General features: G+C 38.9%; 1 protein-coding gene across 2 annotated transcripts in view; it reads right to left on the bottom strand.

The window, feature by feature from the left end:
* The window catches only part of sema4ba (sema domain, immunoglobulin domain (Ig), transmembrane domain (TM) and short cytoplasmic domain, (semaphorin) 4Ba), a 114,563-nt gene that overhangs the window by 32,512 nt on the left and 65,215 nt on the right, over positions 1-16,836 (bottom strand). For both annotated transcript variants that reach the window (XM_079874618.1, XM_079874619.1), the window contains one exon: positions 1,790-2,151. In XM_079874618.1, coding sequence (XP_079730744.1) covers positions 1,790-1,904 — 115 coding nt within the window. In that variant the 5' untranslated portion in view covers positions 1,905-2,151. The remainder of the gene's footprint in view (positions 1-1,789; positions 2,152-16,836) is intronic.

Raw genomic sequence — 16,836 nt, 5'->3', positions numbered from 1 at the left:
CACACTCAAACGGAGAGAATGAGCAGGATTCCTCAGACAGACAGTTGAGAAACACCAGTAAAAAGAACAGCTGCATTCTTTCTTACAATACAGCATGATCCTGAGGACAACACAAGAACAAACGGCGAAGGACAGAAGGAACAAAGTGCAACAAGAAAATACTGGTCAGTAGAAAGAGCTGAGGCGTGAGACAAGAAGAGAAAAGGAAAAGAAGAAACATGAACAAGTAAATAGAGACTAGACGAGAAGAAGAGACAAAATAAGAAGAGAAGACCAGACAAAATGAGAAAGGAAGAGAAGCAAAGGAAAAAACAAAAAAAGAAGAGTATCTATATAAAAAAAAACGTTGACTTGACTTGAAGAGATGAAAACGAGACGAGAAGAGTCGAGATGAAATGTCAAGATAAAACGAGAAAAGACTAAAAGAGAAGACAAGACACAACAAGAAGATGAGAAAACAAGTCAAGCTAAAATGAGAAGAGAAGACAAAATGAGAAGAGACGAGACGAGTCAAGATGAGAAGACAACACAATACGAGTCGAAGAGAGTCGAATAGAGTCGAATAGAGTCGAAGAGAAGAGAAGAGAAGAGAAGAGAAGAGAAGAGAAGAGAAGAGAAGAGAAGAGAGTCGAAGAGAGTCGAAGAGAAGAGAGTCGAAGAGAAGAGAGTCGAAGAGAAGAGAAGAGAAGAGAAGAGAAGAGAAGAGAAGAGAAGAGAAGAGAAGAGAAGAGAAGAGAAGAGAAGAGAAGAGAAGAGAAGAGAAGAGAAGAGAAGAGAAGAGAAGAGAAGAGAAGAGAAGAGAAAGATGGTCTATGTATATGTTGGCAAATGAACAAGACCTCCATGTAGGTAGACCCTCAAAAGAGTTAGTTGGCATGTTCAGACAGGTTTAGTATAACCCCTCATCACAACCTGAGCCAGTTTAAATGAAGGTGAGAAATAAATGAGGAAAGGTGACTCAGATAAATGAGTGAACAAACACAGCAAGCCCATGACGTCTGTGTCTCTGCACAAAGAGGATTTGTGGAAATAACAATTAGTTTCATTTACTTCTCTGACAATGCAGCGTGCAATTGTATTTATTACATGAAAAACAACCACGTGCCGCACGCCACTGCTTTAACGAAACCACACTTTTGTCTTAAAAGGCGTCAACATTCTCCATCACAAAAGACTTCGTACCTTAGTGATGAAAGCCATCATCTAATATGATCAATAGTGCCATAGTAACTTAATAAAGCCATAGTGTGCTGTGTTTACAGACTCATTGTGCCCCTTCTCTTCACAATTCCCTCTAGCCTGCAAAAACACGAATGGACGCACCCAAAATTGCCAGCGATTCACGCGAGAGGAAGTGGTTTGTCTTTAACATGACAGATGTTGAAAGAGAGGGGATGTATTATGTTGTTGAAGAATTATGAGACGGCTCAGAAATTTTAAATAGAAGCTTTGTTATTCTTCAATGACTGACGTGGAGATGCATGTGTATGTTGCGCATTATGTTCGCAGTGGCACAGTGGTTATGTAAACGCAGTAATCCACCTCCATACAAACACGCCGGAGGCCGGCATGATCCAATCAGCTCTTGATATCTGCTTTCTGTTTATCAACACTTCAGCAAGTGTTACTGTGCATGGGAGATGACAGGGTTTCCAGCCCGTAGCCCCCTCAGAGCTCTTAAGTCGACTCCACACCAGCCTTTATTTATAGTCTCGTACCAGTCGGCTCTTTTACACACTTTCAGTAAATGGACAGAGTGAGCTGTGCATGTGCGTGTCCGTGCACTTACTGTAAGAGAAACTCAGGCGAGGGGTGACGTCGTCTTCTGCTGCTTGACCCCATCCAACCAGGAGGACAATGAGGAGGAACAGGAAAGAGACACGTGTCATGTTTAGTGTCCACATTTTGCTCCTTGTGTCTCAGTGTGTTCTGTCTCTGGATTTTCTGGTGCTCATGAAGATCTTTTCCCTTGCTTGTTTGTTTTTCTTCTTCTCCTCAAACTCCTGAAATAAGAACAGCGTATCGGTGGTCACCTTCGCAGGGCCTCACAATGGTGGATTTCCACTAAGAAACAAGTCCTCAAGGACGACGATACGGCCCAATTCAGTCTCCATGTGCTTGTGTAGACTGTCACACAGGTGTCTCAGCAATCTGTAATAAACCAGACACAAGAATAGTCACATTAAAATGAGATAAAATTGTATTACTGGTGGGAGCCGTTTCATCAAAAAAAAACTGGTGTAGAAACCATTTTCATTCAGACATTGCTAGTATATTTCAAAGGTTTGAATGAACAATTACAAAGAAATGGCAGGTAACACATTGAATTAAACTGGAATTTTTAAGTAGACAAACTGAAATAATATTATCTTGTAAAGCCCAATTCACACTGCACCGACAGACACAGACCAATGCAGACAAACAATTACAATACATCACTTCTCAGACATTCCATGACCCGATAAACGCTGTCTCAACGCGTTCAATCGGCAAAAACAAGCGCCGACCAACAGCAAAAGATAACGACAGGGGTAACACACTGATCCGACAAAACTCATTGGTCGGCATCTGTCGGTGCAGTGTGAATTGGTCATAAAATACTATTTACAATTATTTACAACTAGATTTTTTTTTTAATTTGTTTTACAGTACTTAGTACTATTATGAACTAGAATATTCTGTTTAATGCAGTTTTGGTAGTCTACATATGTGAATCTTAACCCATTCTGAGCTAGTTTGCTGGTCATGGCTGGTTTAAAGGTAGGGTAGGCAATTTCGGACAGGCTAGCAATAGCAAGCTAGCTTTGAAAGCATGAGATCCCATCCTCCATTCAGAGCGTCTCCAAAGTCACACCTCCTTCAAAACACATGAACACACACAGCAGTGTCTGCAAAGCGTCACGAGACAAGAGACGGCGTTAAATTACCTCGTGTCTCTAAGCACATAACATTACAATAATAATGAACGTAAACAACTTACAGAGCTCTAGTCGTACCACCTGACTGCTGCAGATTCATTTCGGCGTTGATAGCGTTGACATAGAAACACATAAATCCGGGTCTGAGGACGGATAGAACATCACGGGTTCCCGTCTCTAAATTATGGTTATGACATGGTGTGTACGCAGCATAAGCTTGTTGTTTTGGTTTAGGAGGAACTGTAAAAGGCGGCTGTTATATTTAGACCACTTCTATTATAGATTGCTATCAGATGTGAAGAGAGTTTCAACCTGTATAACAGAAAGTGTTCATAAAACAAATTTGCCTACCCTACCTTTAAGGTAGCCAAAGCTTATTATAGTTGGTTTCCCAGCTGAGAGGCTGAGAAGCGAAAAGTGCCCCAAACCCCTTTAAAACTGACAAAAATCTTTGACTTAATTAAGACCATGTGTATAGAGTCCATGTTTATCTATTTCTAAATGAAGCAAACATCCTCTTCATGCTACGTTAAACCCACAATACGATGTGAAATAGTCGCATTATGTCCCGCTTGAAAGCACCAGGAGATGTGGGAGTTCAAACCAGCCTTCTCCTACCTGTATGGTAAACTCTCCGTGTGGGGTTATATCGCTGAAAATCATCAGTAAGATTTGGATTGTGCCAAGAATTGCCGCATGAATGAGAATATGAAGCCCTAAGGGACACAGATTTACACAATATTTACTCACTGATCAGCAGGGCTCTATGTCTGTTTAATCAGCTCTAATCGCTTAGGTGAGCATGTTTGGGTCAAAGTTTGTAGAAAACTGCCCTGTTTAAAAGACCTCCACTGCTGGTCACTGGAATATGTTGCGTTTTAGTGTTAGCAACCAACCATTCCTTGGTCAACCAATATCATAGGAAAGATCATGCTGGTGAACAAAAAGAACCGGTCTGAACCAACATGGACAATCCTTCTGACGTAAGCTGGTCTTCTTGTGTAAGGATGATAAGGCAATAAATAAGTACTTCCTGGAAATGATGGTATTGCTTAATAGACGATGGAATATGCCTCATTTTCTGTTTACATGTTAAGTTGCAAAGTTCGGAGAACAGTTGTTTGCCATAATCACCTATCATCATTCATCAGTTCCGTTTCATAAAGCACTGTTCTGAGAATGGATTTTCAACATAATGCCATACAATGTATAATTTCCAGCCTCCTGCTAAGATGACCTCAATTTGCTCCCATTTAGATGAGAAACATAAAGGTGTGGGGTTTGACTTCCAGGCAAATGAAATGGACTGTAAATAAGTTGAATAGCTTTGCACTTGATATGTGATCTATAGTTACTGCGCAGAACCCAACCCTGTCATCAGCCCAATATGTCAGTGGGCGAACACTTAAGTGGTTTTCATTACTCTGGCTACGTAGACGAGCCTTTTAAGCACAACCACAAAGCTAATCCAATTTCAATTCCCATTTAGGTTTAGGATTTAATATCAACGTCAAATGTGTATACTTTATTGTTATGAACTGCCAACAGTTAAGGGCTAACAAATGGTGTGTGGTATAAAATCAGTATTTGAAGTATAAGAAAAAGCAGTCTGGCTTTCAACAGACAGAATGTAACATATGTCTAAAACATATACGTTAGAAGTACTGTATGTTAAATCTTAAAAGGTGTAATTATTAAGTTTTAATTGTGAAAGATATAAACTTAAAGGAATAGTTGACCCAAAAATGAAAATTCTATCATCATTTACTCAGTTGTTCCAAACCTGTATTAATGTCTTTCTTGTGCTGAACACAAAAGAAGATATTTTGAAGAATGTTGGTAACCAGACAGTTTCTGGTCCCCATTGACTTCCATTTTTTCAGTCAGTGGGGTCCAGCAACTGTTCGGTTACCGAAATTCTTCAAAATATCCTTTATGTTCAAGGTTTACAACAAATTATGGGAGAGTAAATGATGACAGAATTTTGAATTTTTGGGTGAACCCTTCAGTACATATGTAGATGGTCCATATTTGTGCTTTAAAATAAAACTTTAAACGTTAACTCTAATGTAATTTGGCATCAAGCTCTAAGAGTGATACTGCAGGCCAATTTACAACCATTGTACAACTGCCAAAAAAGCAAGGATGCTTTGCTCTAATATAGACAACATGAGAGCACAGCACAAGCTGACAGTCCCTGAATAAAAAGAAGACAAAAACAAGGCTACTTTTCCATCTGGAGCATGACAGACCTTGGACTCCCACAGGAAAGATTCACGTCCCAAACGGGAAAACTGCTGCTTGTTTAAACAGCATCTCAAAATCATATTGGCACAGCACGAGGAGATAAACAGATTACAATTGAATGTGGTTTAGGTTTCCACAAGTGAGTTTCTGAAGAACTGCTGAATCATTGATGATTGTGGGTTTATCAACATCAGGCAGGTCCTAAAGGAACAAAACACTTTACTACCCTGATGTTTATGTCTGATAAGCAGTATATGACATCTTATTATACATATGAACAACATATGGCAACAAAGTAACAAAAAGGATTCAGCAAGTTTAACCTATATTCACATGTAGACAATATGGAGCTTCCAAAGGACAGTCTTTGTATAATCTGGTGATAATACGTCAACAACCACCACAAAAAGTTAATTTCCCTTTAGAAAAGTTCACAAACTTCATGTGTTTGCTGTATTTTGCATACAGTGTTTCACAACCTTCCCCTGCATTCTATCTCAGCTCAGACAAGAGATATGTTTACAAGGTCAAACTCCTCCTGCTACTGTCCATATGCTGGGGTTGGAATGTGTCCTGCACTGGTCAAGGCCGTGGCTTCAGCCATATTGGTGTGGGAGGGTCGCTCACCAAGCACCATTAGCCTTCCTAGCGCTGGGAAAGCTGGAGCGACGTCCCAGTTGACCAATGGCAATGTGATCTCATTAATTTCGAGTTTTGACAGGAAGAGGATAAATGCTGCCTAGGCACGTGAGGAGCTGAAGTAGGACGCTAAAGGTCTCTCTGTCATCACAGAGATATAATACATATTTCCCCATTCTTTCTATTGTTTGATTAATGCAGGAGCCATAAATCATCTCAATACTCATCCTCAACTGTGAAAAATGATTTATAATCCACAAATCCTAAAATGAACAACCTCAATGAAGAAGCATGATGTTTAAATGTTAATCATTCAGATAAAACCAATGGTAAAACAACTAATTTGGACTAAATTGATATATTTGTTTGGTACTTTTTAGGATTTTTAATCAGGAAAACCAGTAAAAAGGACTGATACCATGAATTGCAATATAAAAACAAATAAATAATTTGTAGGGTATTTCTTGGAAGGGTCTGGGGACAAAGCGTCCTCTAAATTTTTATTCAAATAGTAAAAAGCTATTGCACAAAAAAAAATTCCTGATAAAAAATAGAAGCCAAATGGTTTGCATCATCATAAAGTAGGAAACTTTCATCCTCTGACCAAAGAATAATTAAACTGATAGCAAATGTTACCAAGTACATAAATAATCTCTATTCAGCCAACGGCCAGTCAATAATTCTGTGTTCTCCTGATACGTGAGCCATATGTGACGATGGCATCAGATGTCACTTCCTGTATGTCATAAAAATAGAAATGGTTTACTACAGAAACAGCTGTCCAGATTATCAGGTTTGTCAGATGGGATAAAATTATCTTGAAGCAAGGCCAGAGGACTAATGCTTTTCTTTTGTGCAGTATGCAACAGTATCTTCCTCTTCTGGGAAAAGTTGAAATAAAATATAAAATATAAAATATACATATTAGATAAAAAAAAAAAAAATAATGAAATAAATAAGTACTAAAATTACATTTAAAAATAACACTCAAAATGTATAATAAATATGTGTATTTATTACTCAATTCACCAAATCAGCAGCGTTTGTGCGTGTGGCGGGGTTGTGGACTCGAGTCGCATGACTTTACTTGAACTCTAGTCCCAAATTTTATGACTTGTGACTCGACTCAACAATTAAAGAAGGCGACTCGACTTAGACTTTGACAACAATGACTCGAGATTTGACTTTATGGCCTATACCTTGAAAACCATAAAGATCAGAGATGTGATCACTCTCTGGTCCCTGGAGCATATGATCAAACCGGAAAGATTAGCACTGCTTTCACGCTTTGGCTGGCACTGAGCCAGAGAGGGACTCGCTCAGCGAGCGCTTGTCATATATCACAACCGTTCATCGTTTTCAACCACATAATGTTTATTTTATGTTTCAGACATTTAAATACACATAAGTACTAACAAAACTTTTATAATAAAAACCAAAAGGCCTACACTGATGTCTATGGAAGAGGCAATAATCGGACAAAATATGAATAGGCTATGTTTTTTTTGCATCAAACACATGTATAGATAACTATTAGTTACTCTATTCTTCTCCCTGTTTACCAAACACACTTTCATGTCTCTTCAGAGAAATAGACGAATTTACGTGCAGTCAGAGCCTGTCGGATATACGCATGGTAGCGCACACAGTTGATCGCTAACAGGGGCAATTATATTTCAGCAACTGAAATAAAACCATGTTCCCTCTGTTAAAATCGCGTTCCAATGACTTGTTTAAGACTTGAAGCTTAAAGTTGAGGACTTGCAACTTGACTTGGACTTGCCAGTCTTGACTTTGAGACTTGAATGCAACGACTCAAGACTTACTTGTGACTTACAAAACAATAGCCCCTTTTCACGCAGAGATTCGGGAAAATACACTGATGATTTGTCCTGGGATCGTTTGATTTTGGTTCATTCACACTGCCAGTGATTTTCAGGAAACTTTTTCCACACACATCCCGTAAAGATCTCATAAAGACACGTGACATCGGTTGTGATGTGTAATGTCTCCGCAGCGTCTGAAGTTTGCTTATGATCTGCAATTTGTCTCTCGAGAAACCACTCGCGCATTCTTTTTCTGATTTGATCATAAACTAGCGCATCGTGTACCGTTCCACTAAGCTGCCGAACGCCGTCAGCTTCAGCGCCATCACTACGACACACGACTTACGCCATTGGTCCTGCCTTTTGTTCACACAGGGCTCGTTCCGGGATCGAACCCGGGACGTGTTCGCGTTCACACAGAAGGCACTCTAGCACTTCTATGGCAATTTTCTAGGATCAACGCTCTGTGTGAAAGGGGCTAATGACTTTGTCTCCTGTGGGTATGTGTCTGTGTATGTGTGAGTGCAGAAGCAGATGTGTGAGATGAGGAATGTGTTGTGACTCAAGGGGACTTTAAAGAATAACTAGCACATGTGTGACAAATCTATGACTCATTGCTCTCAAAGTGCCTTTTGAAACAGTCCATTGCAGAAGTTCTGCAAACTTTGAGATTATATACAAATGGACAGCTATGAATCAGAGAACACAACCAATGTGACTCAGCAGCACAGGTACAGATAGTAATGCTGACACCTGTTCACATGTACTGTGTCATCAGAGTAAAGTTCAAAATTGGCATCTATTTGACTTCCTGTGCTATATGGAAACAGTGAATCATGAAGTGCTGGAACTGAGATGGTGAAGTTTTCCTTTTTCCTCATCTCTGAGCTGATCCCCAGACCCAGCTTAGAGTAATTAATGGCCCACTCCTCCCTGGGTGATCGGGCCAGCCTTAATTACATCCATATGTTCCTTCACAGATCTTTAATAGCCTAATTAAATTCTTATTAAATAGCCAAAGCAAAATGGAAAAAAATCAAACTCAATTCAAGGCTACATCTACATTAATCCAGATACATTCGAAAACGTTTTTGTCTCAAAACGCTTTCCGTCCACACTAGCGTTGTCAAGCATTTGCCAAAACGTTCTCATCCACACTGAAACGTCGGAAAACGCTAAATTCACCTTACTGCGCATGCGTAAACCCTCATAAAAGCTCACTGAGATGATACAGTCGGAACAGACATCATAAAGTTCTCATGCTATTCTTCTGGCAGGATCATTTTATTTAGCAAAATATCTCTCCATTCACTGATGCGTCCAGGTCCCACTCACTCACCATTATATGTTTGGTCTATAACGCAACTGCTCTCATGTTTTGCCGCAGGACAGCAAATGCGAGTTAAATCAACTTTGCAGGACTGTGATATGAAGTGTGTGCAAAGTAACACATCTTTAGCAAAAGTGTGCAAGTGAATAGCACATAACAGGCACAATAGCGGTATAAACATACATATATTGGTTCAATATGCGTCACATGACTAAACATGCGCATTTTCAGTCCACTCTTCAATGCGAAAATGCCGTTTTTATCCACTTGGAAAAGCGTTTTCAAAAAGCTCAGTTTTCGCAGGACATAAACGGCATCTTAGGGTACGTTTACACGACAACGATAGGCTTAAATCGGAGAGGTTTTTCCTTTGAGTTTTCCGCATGCAGACGACACCATTGTCAAAACGATCCCCATTCACACGGATCCGTGAAAACGACTAAAAACGCTGTATTCTGCTGCCAGGCCATTAGATGGCGATTAAACACTATGGACTGAACACTTAATATGCATGAACATGAAGTCATCGTTTTCAAAGATTCGCGTTTTTGTTGTTTACACAGAGTTTGCGTTTTCAGGCACCCAAAACGGCGTTGTCGTGTAAACAGCCCCTCAGTGTGGACGGAAGGCCAAAACAAAGATAAAAAGATGCGTTTTCAAAAGGAAACGTATTAGTGTGGACAAGGCCCAAGGTTAAAAATGTTTAAAAAGGAGCTTGCACAAATGATCAGGCTAATTTTTTCTCAGATGGAAAGCATTACATTTTAGTTCAATTAAATGGGTGACCTTACTAGATAAATGTGGATAAAATGTAAAATATGACCATGAAATGGCCCAGGAATATCATTACCTCTGTCTCTAAAAAGTAAAATACTTCTAACAGGGACAGAGTCAGATGTGCAAATATTTCTAGCTGAGATTCATTATGTCCTCTCGCTCCTGCCTAGAAATTTCCATAACAGATGTGAGGTCTGTGAAATGTAGAACAGCACAGAAGTGGCTGCGAAAAGACCTGCTAATGCCATCATCTCTTTGTCAGGTAAAATGATATTTAAATGAAAAGCTGTTTCTTAATTTTGGTGCATATTTAATCATCTCACTGGTTGAATTAACATGATAATTGATACCAGATCAGCATTCTTAAAGGGATAGTTCACCCAAAAATAAAAGCCTAAATTCAATCTGTTCATCATATAAAGCGATCGTGTCTCTTCAGAATATTTTAACTAAACTGCTCAATTCAAATGGATTAGTTTTACTTTATTAACTTTTTGAAGTGTGAAAGTGGTAGTTGCATAGCTGTCAATGGAGGGACAGAAAGCTCTCAGATTTCATCAAAAAGATCCTCATTTGTGTTCCGAAGATGAACGAAAGTCTTACAAGTTTAGAAACGACATGTGGATGAGTAATTAATGACAGAATAAAATGTATTGGGTGAACTATCCCTTTAAGGCCGTTTCACACCAAGGATGATAACTATAATGATATAGTTCTAAAAATCATTCTAAATCTCCAGCTGATGTACGATAAAAGCACTGGCAGCCAATCAGAACCCATCTTGCTTTAATGAGCTCAAGCATTTAAAGCGGCAGACAACAAAACTGCAGTGCGCGGCTGCGCGCTTAAAATAAACAGAACGATACACATATTGTACATGTACAATTGACCACTGGTGTGGATGCTAATATAGCTGATGTCATAGTTATTGTTCTTGAAACAGGCCGTTACAGTTGTGTTCTCCACTCAGGTCTTTAGGCTAATACTACTCACTGCTCCATGCTGGACAGAAACAATGTGTGGACTGTTAACGGATGTAGGCCTACTTGAATGCCAAAGGGTAATTTGAGCAATTTCAATATAATTAGACTTGTAATGCTACTAGTGTCACAGCACTGACTCATCTCTGATGGCATCCCCACTTCTTTCAGTTTTATTTTGAGAGAAACAAAGATTTTCAGCACATTGAAGAACTGCCGTGGTTTTCCAAGAAATCAGCCTCACTGGAATTTGTTACAAAGAAATGCAGTTCTCAGAAATGGATATATAAAACAGCTTCTCAGATGGAGAAGCCAGAAATCTCAATGAACAGAATGCAACAGGTGGAGTTTTGCCATTTCACCATTCAATGTTTTTTACATTTTCCCCCGCAAGTGCTAAATTAAAACAGGATGATCATATAAAGCGTCTCACTTATTATTAGATTATGTTGGTGACCTGATTTCTAAGATTATGATTGTGTAGATAGAGTGTGATTTGGCACTGACTCTCTTCTTCTGCCTTTTTTCCAGGCACTCAGACAAAATCTCAGAGTCAAAGTCAGCCTATAACTCATATTAAGACTTTTAAGTGTTTTAAAATGCATATATATGCATATATATATATATATATATATATATATATATATATATATATAGTGCGACTTGAACAACAGGTGTGGAGATTTGACAGTTGCTATTATTAGCAGTCAGTCAGTTGTGCTGCAAAACGGTAAACGTTGTTTACACACAACGACTCAAAATTATTCACACTTGCTTCTAATGATGTGATCAAACCAACTGCACAAAATATAAGCCAGCTCAGAGCGCACAGGTGGCAGAGGCGCACTGAATGTTGATGCCAACAATGGATGGAAACAATCTCAAACAAAGAGGGAGAGGAGGAAGAGGTGATGGACGAAGAGGAAGATGATGAGGACGAGAAAGAGCAAGGTGTGGAGAGTGTTGTCAAGGTTGGGTCTGGCACACCAGAGGGGTTTTTCCTTTGCATGGAGTGTTTAATGCAGTGGGAAAATGGGTGCAGTTTTCAAGCAATTGTGAAATACTGTAAAATCCACAAGCCCAAAGTCACTAATAAGTGCTATGTGTCAGTATAAGCCCAGGACGACTGCCATATCATACCAAAATAAACAAAGAAGTCACTGTGCTCCTTTAAAAATCCTAAAATGTACAAAAGGGGACACTTATTAGTTAACCCCATCCAGTAATTCTGTAAGTGGATCGTCCTTAGGGGAAGTAACCTTGATGATTTTCTGGAAGTGGTCTTAATCCACAAGGAGCTCTCTCTTTCTCACAGCCCGGTTTGAGCAAAGGGAGTATCTATGCCTCATCTCTAGTTGATATATTCTGCACTGGCTCCTCTGAGACATGATGCATAGAATGTCAACCTCAAATACAAAAGATTTCCTTTATAAAAGTCAAGACCTGGGTTGTATGTTTCTTTTGATGTAATCTAATCTATTCTAAGGAAGCTATCAACACAATTAGAGCCTCTTGGGGTTGCCAGTTGTTCAATAAAAAATAACACCACTTGAAGGTTTTCAGATATGAATTTAACCATATTTAGTTCAAATGAAGATGCAAAATGGGCCTCCCATACATTATTTACAGCATTGTGTTGTTCTTGGGTCAAATCTCACTATGGTTATTATTTTATGAACAACGACTGTTCTTTCTGTGCTGGAGCAGCTGGCATAAATGATAGTGTGTAATTACTCAAGTAAATAATGCATGACGACATTTGCTTTGATATCTACACTGCGCAGGGTTTAATTACATTGATTACAGCTGTGCAACTTCAGCGTGTCTGTACAATGGGATTCTAGGAGATTCCCTGCAAAGATAACCTGCTCAAATGATTATTTCTAAAATAAGCAATGACTGCATGGGAGTTTTAACACATCCATCTTTACGTACAGAAAAAGAGGCCTGTCTTCTATTAATTAAAGGTCCACTGTGATTTTGGTCCAATAGGATTCTCATGCCAGCTGGACCTTTTTAAACAGTGGCTTTGTATGAAAACCAAAGGCAGCTGCATTGCTACCCAGTCAGGCAACGTATAAAGACATCTCCTAAGGAAACGTTTAGACCGTGTTTTTAGCCAGTATCGAACTCTTACCGCTCTAAATCATATCATACAGCTGTTGCAGAAGTCAAACATCTGTGTCTTCTGAGAATCTTAACTCCATACCGTGCGAACTCGCTCAGAATTCATTTGCGCAATTACTGTGTCAGCGGCATTTTAAAAGCATTGCAGGGACAGAAGAAAAGTGCTCAGAGGTCTCACGTCGAGCCTCGCAGTCCAGTAATGATGTTCTGTGGAGGCAGTTCATCTTCTTGTAGCCTAACATCAATAGAGGCGATAGAGCACTTGGAAATTACAGAGACGTTCACTAATAAAGCTCTGACAGTTAGGGCATGGAGCTGTCAGCACATTTTTTCCCTGCGCTGTTTGCTATATAATGCATAGATATGGCTTGTGGGGTTTCATGCAATGGCTATCAGGGGACTAGAGAAAGTTTCTGCTTTAGATCCTCCAGGAATCCCGGTATAATTACATACAAACCAGTCTGGAAGAATGCCAGTGCCCTGCAGTCTTGGAATCTACCGGCCTCCCACTGTGTCTGTGGTGAGGATAATATGATAAATATTTGTTTATAAATACAGAAAAATCAGACACATCATGAGCTTCTTGTGCAGGCAAAAGGAAAACCAACCATAATTTAAAAAAATGTAGTTTTAATATTAAAATTAATAATTATTTCTATATTGTATTTGTTATTTTATCAAATAAAAAATAAATAAAAAATATTCATATTTAAATTAGATAGATATTAGCATTTACGTGATATCCAGATACGTTTTGAGCCAGTTGTTTTAGAAGTTAAGCACATGGAGTGACGTTTGCGTGACACAGGTGAAGAGAGCTGTAAAAGTAGTCTGGTTTTAAAAGTAGGCCACGGCCTGCATTACCACTTTACTTCCATTTCTAAATGTTTCCAATTGTTCAGTATTATCTCACCATCATTTACGGTGGTGGTAATATTGGTCTGGGTGCTGATAAGGGCACTGCAAACTAAAGAAGGTCTGTGTTACTGCTTCCTGTTATGCCTGAGCTACTGGCAGTACGATAATAGTTATATTTATAGACCAATATATTCTCTATATTTTTTATATTTCTACCACTTATATTCAAAAAAATTAAAGCATACTAAGAAAGAAAGGCTTCAGAATATAGTTAAAGTTAAATCAAGAAAAGAAGCCTGGTCCAATCCAAACGATTTGTAATTTATTCCTTCTTTTTATCCCACGCTTTGTTATTACTTTGTGGATACAGACCTACAACTGATGATTCTAACAAAGCATGCTGGTGGTTTTCTTTTATTGTATGTTTTCTGCTATAGATGGTGTAGCGCGGAGAAAACGCCTGCATTCCTGGGACTTAACATGCATAAGACAGATGTTTAGGGTGCTGGTAAGTGTGCTACACCCATCAATCACATCAAAGGGCCAATAGTGTGGTGTGTGTGAGGGGGCCTCAGAGCTCTCGGCCCCTCCTAATGGCCGTCAATATCTCTACCATCACTCAAACTGTCTTTCACAGCAAGTCAGATTCCTGCCAGTGCCTCCTTAACCCTCCTAACAGATGGAGCTCTAACTCCATAGCCGTCAGTAAAAACTATTTCTAATATCTTCACTCTTATAGTATTAGTGCTAGTCACAGTCGTGAGCTTGATTAGTCATTCAGTCAGAGGGAGTCAGTGTGCACAGACACGTCTCTCAGCAAGTGGGTGTTAAAAGCCCCAGCGTTATAATAAAAAATAATGTAAAAGAAAATAAAAAAATATATATAAAATGAAATGGAATAAAATAAACTAAACTAAACTAAACTAAAATAAAATAAAATAAAATAAAATAAAATAAAATAAAATAAAATAAAATAAAATAAAATAAAATAAAATAAAAAAGGCTACTTCAGGTTCACCTGATCACTAAAATCAACTAAATGTATAAATGAAAAAAAAAAAAAAATGAAAAAAAAAAAACATAAACTAAACTAAAATAAAATAAAATAAAATAAAATAAAATAAAATAAAATAAAATAAAAAAGGCTACTTCAGGTTCACCTGATCACTAAAATCAACTAAATGTATAAATGAAAAAAAAAAAAAAATGAAAAAAAAAACAACAACACTAAACCTGGAATCCTGAGCTTTATCTAAGTGATGGTCTACACTTTTCTACGTGCATCAGAGCACACTCATCTCTTCGATCTCTATTTTCACATTCTGCTGAATCTGATGGCTGATCTGAATCTAAAAAGCATTTTATGTGGGCTTTCCACATACAGCTAGATAACCCTTTACTGTTAATCAAAGATTGATTACCATTAATTACTACCCTTCGTTTGGAAGCAACCCAAAAGCATCCAAACGATTGAATGCATGACATAATCCCCCAACAGAGTTGAGGCGGAAAGACTGCGGCAAGCCGTTTCTATGGCTGTGAGTCCCAACACTGCAGTCAGTCTGTGCTCTGCCTGACAAGAGCTCTTGTCGATGAGATGAAATGCACTCTGCTTTAGACAGCAAACTTCAAATACCCATTACTGAGATTAAATCTCTCAAAACCATGCATGCAAAATCTATCAGCAGCACTTTGCAATTGGATCAGCATTTTGACTATTAGCAGGAGCTCTTGATTCACTGGTAGCGGGAATTTATTCATGCAGTGCTCACGCTGTTACAAAAGAAACCTGAGGGTCATTTGGGGTTTTACTCTGCCGTAACTAAAGCCTGCCCCGTGCAAACACTGACTGGTGGGTGATCTCATTGCAGGCGGCTCAATGAAACACGCTCATTCTAGGGCCAAAGAGCGCAATGTCACCCAGGCAGCGGCATCTCAATCATTCCTGTGATCCAAACAATCCCTCACAACTATAAGATATTTTGAGTAAATTCCACTCCACGCACATTTAAGTCCTAGACGACGGGCTGTGACCCTGGAGGACGGGCTGACCCATAATTAATCGGGCCGACATGGGTCACGTCAATCAAATTGGCAGCTCACTAGCATAATGCTAACCTCTTGAAAAATATATGATTCACGTTTCTGTGTGAGGAAACATTAATTAGAGATACCAATTAGAGATAGACATCCATAAGAATGTTACCTCCCCTTCTGAAAAATAAGTCATTTTACTTATTACGGAGACTGAATTAAGGTAGCTTTATTAACAGCCCAATTTACTAACTACTTACTTACCCAATTTACTAACTACTACTCCCCAATAGGAAATTTGCAGTGGATCAGGGTGTTTACACGACAATGATGTACTTAAAATTGGAAAGGTTTTTCCTTCATGTTTTTCGTATATAGACGTCTACATTGGCAAAACAATCCCTTTTCACACAGAGTTGTGTAGTTGGCGATGTTAGAATTTGCCGTATGTAAAAGATGCGTCTCTGCTGGTCGTTGTAGTGCTGCAGTAAATCTACACTTAAACTCAGTATCTTGAGCAGCACAAACACAGTCCTGTAGTCCGCCATTGTTGTATTGGTTGTCAATTACTCACGCATGCCTATAGACTGAACGTGTAAGTGCATGACGTCACCGTTTTCACGAATTCGCATTTTTGTAGTTTACACAGAGACTTTAATGGAGCTCCAGGACATGACATTAACACCCACCAACCCACCAAATGCGGGTCAGTGGATTTCAGCAGTGGCGTGTAACGCAGTCACTCCTACTAGCCACTTTGGCTGGTTGACTTTTATATATAATATATACATTTTTCAATTGTAGTCTTTTAAAAAGACATCTGAAATAGTTAACTAAGTCCAATGTGGTGTTGTCAAAAATATAGATTTTTCGTCACATATCGATACTGAAACGCTCCCAATACTCATTTTCCACAGAATAGATAGGCTACACGTTGCCAGCTGAGCTTTCTCGCTCTCTCATCTCTCTGACAGCAAGTCGACACACAAACCTGCCTCCCTTCACTCACTCGTTTCATTTGCTCCGAATGAATATTGTTGGTGTTCTAGGGCTTGAATTTCGGTGTGGGATTGAGCGAATTGTGCATAATTTCACTAATT

Source organism: Squalius cephalus, assembly GCF_949319135.1.
Source record: "Squalius cephalus genome assembly, chromosome: 6".
In the NCBI taxonomy this organism is placed as follows: domain Eukaryota; kingdom Metazoa; phylum Chordata; class Actinopteri; order Cypriniformes; family Leuciscidae; genus Squalius; species Squalius cephalus.
The sequence above is the reverse complement of the archived record's forward strand: the minus strand, read 5'-3'. Positions and strand labels throughout refer to the sequence as shown.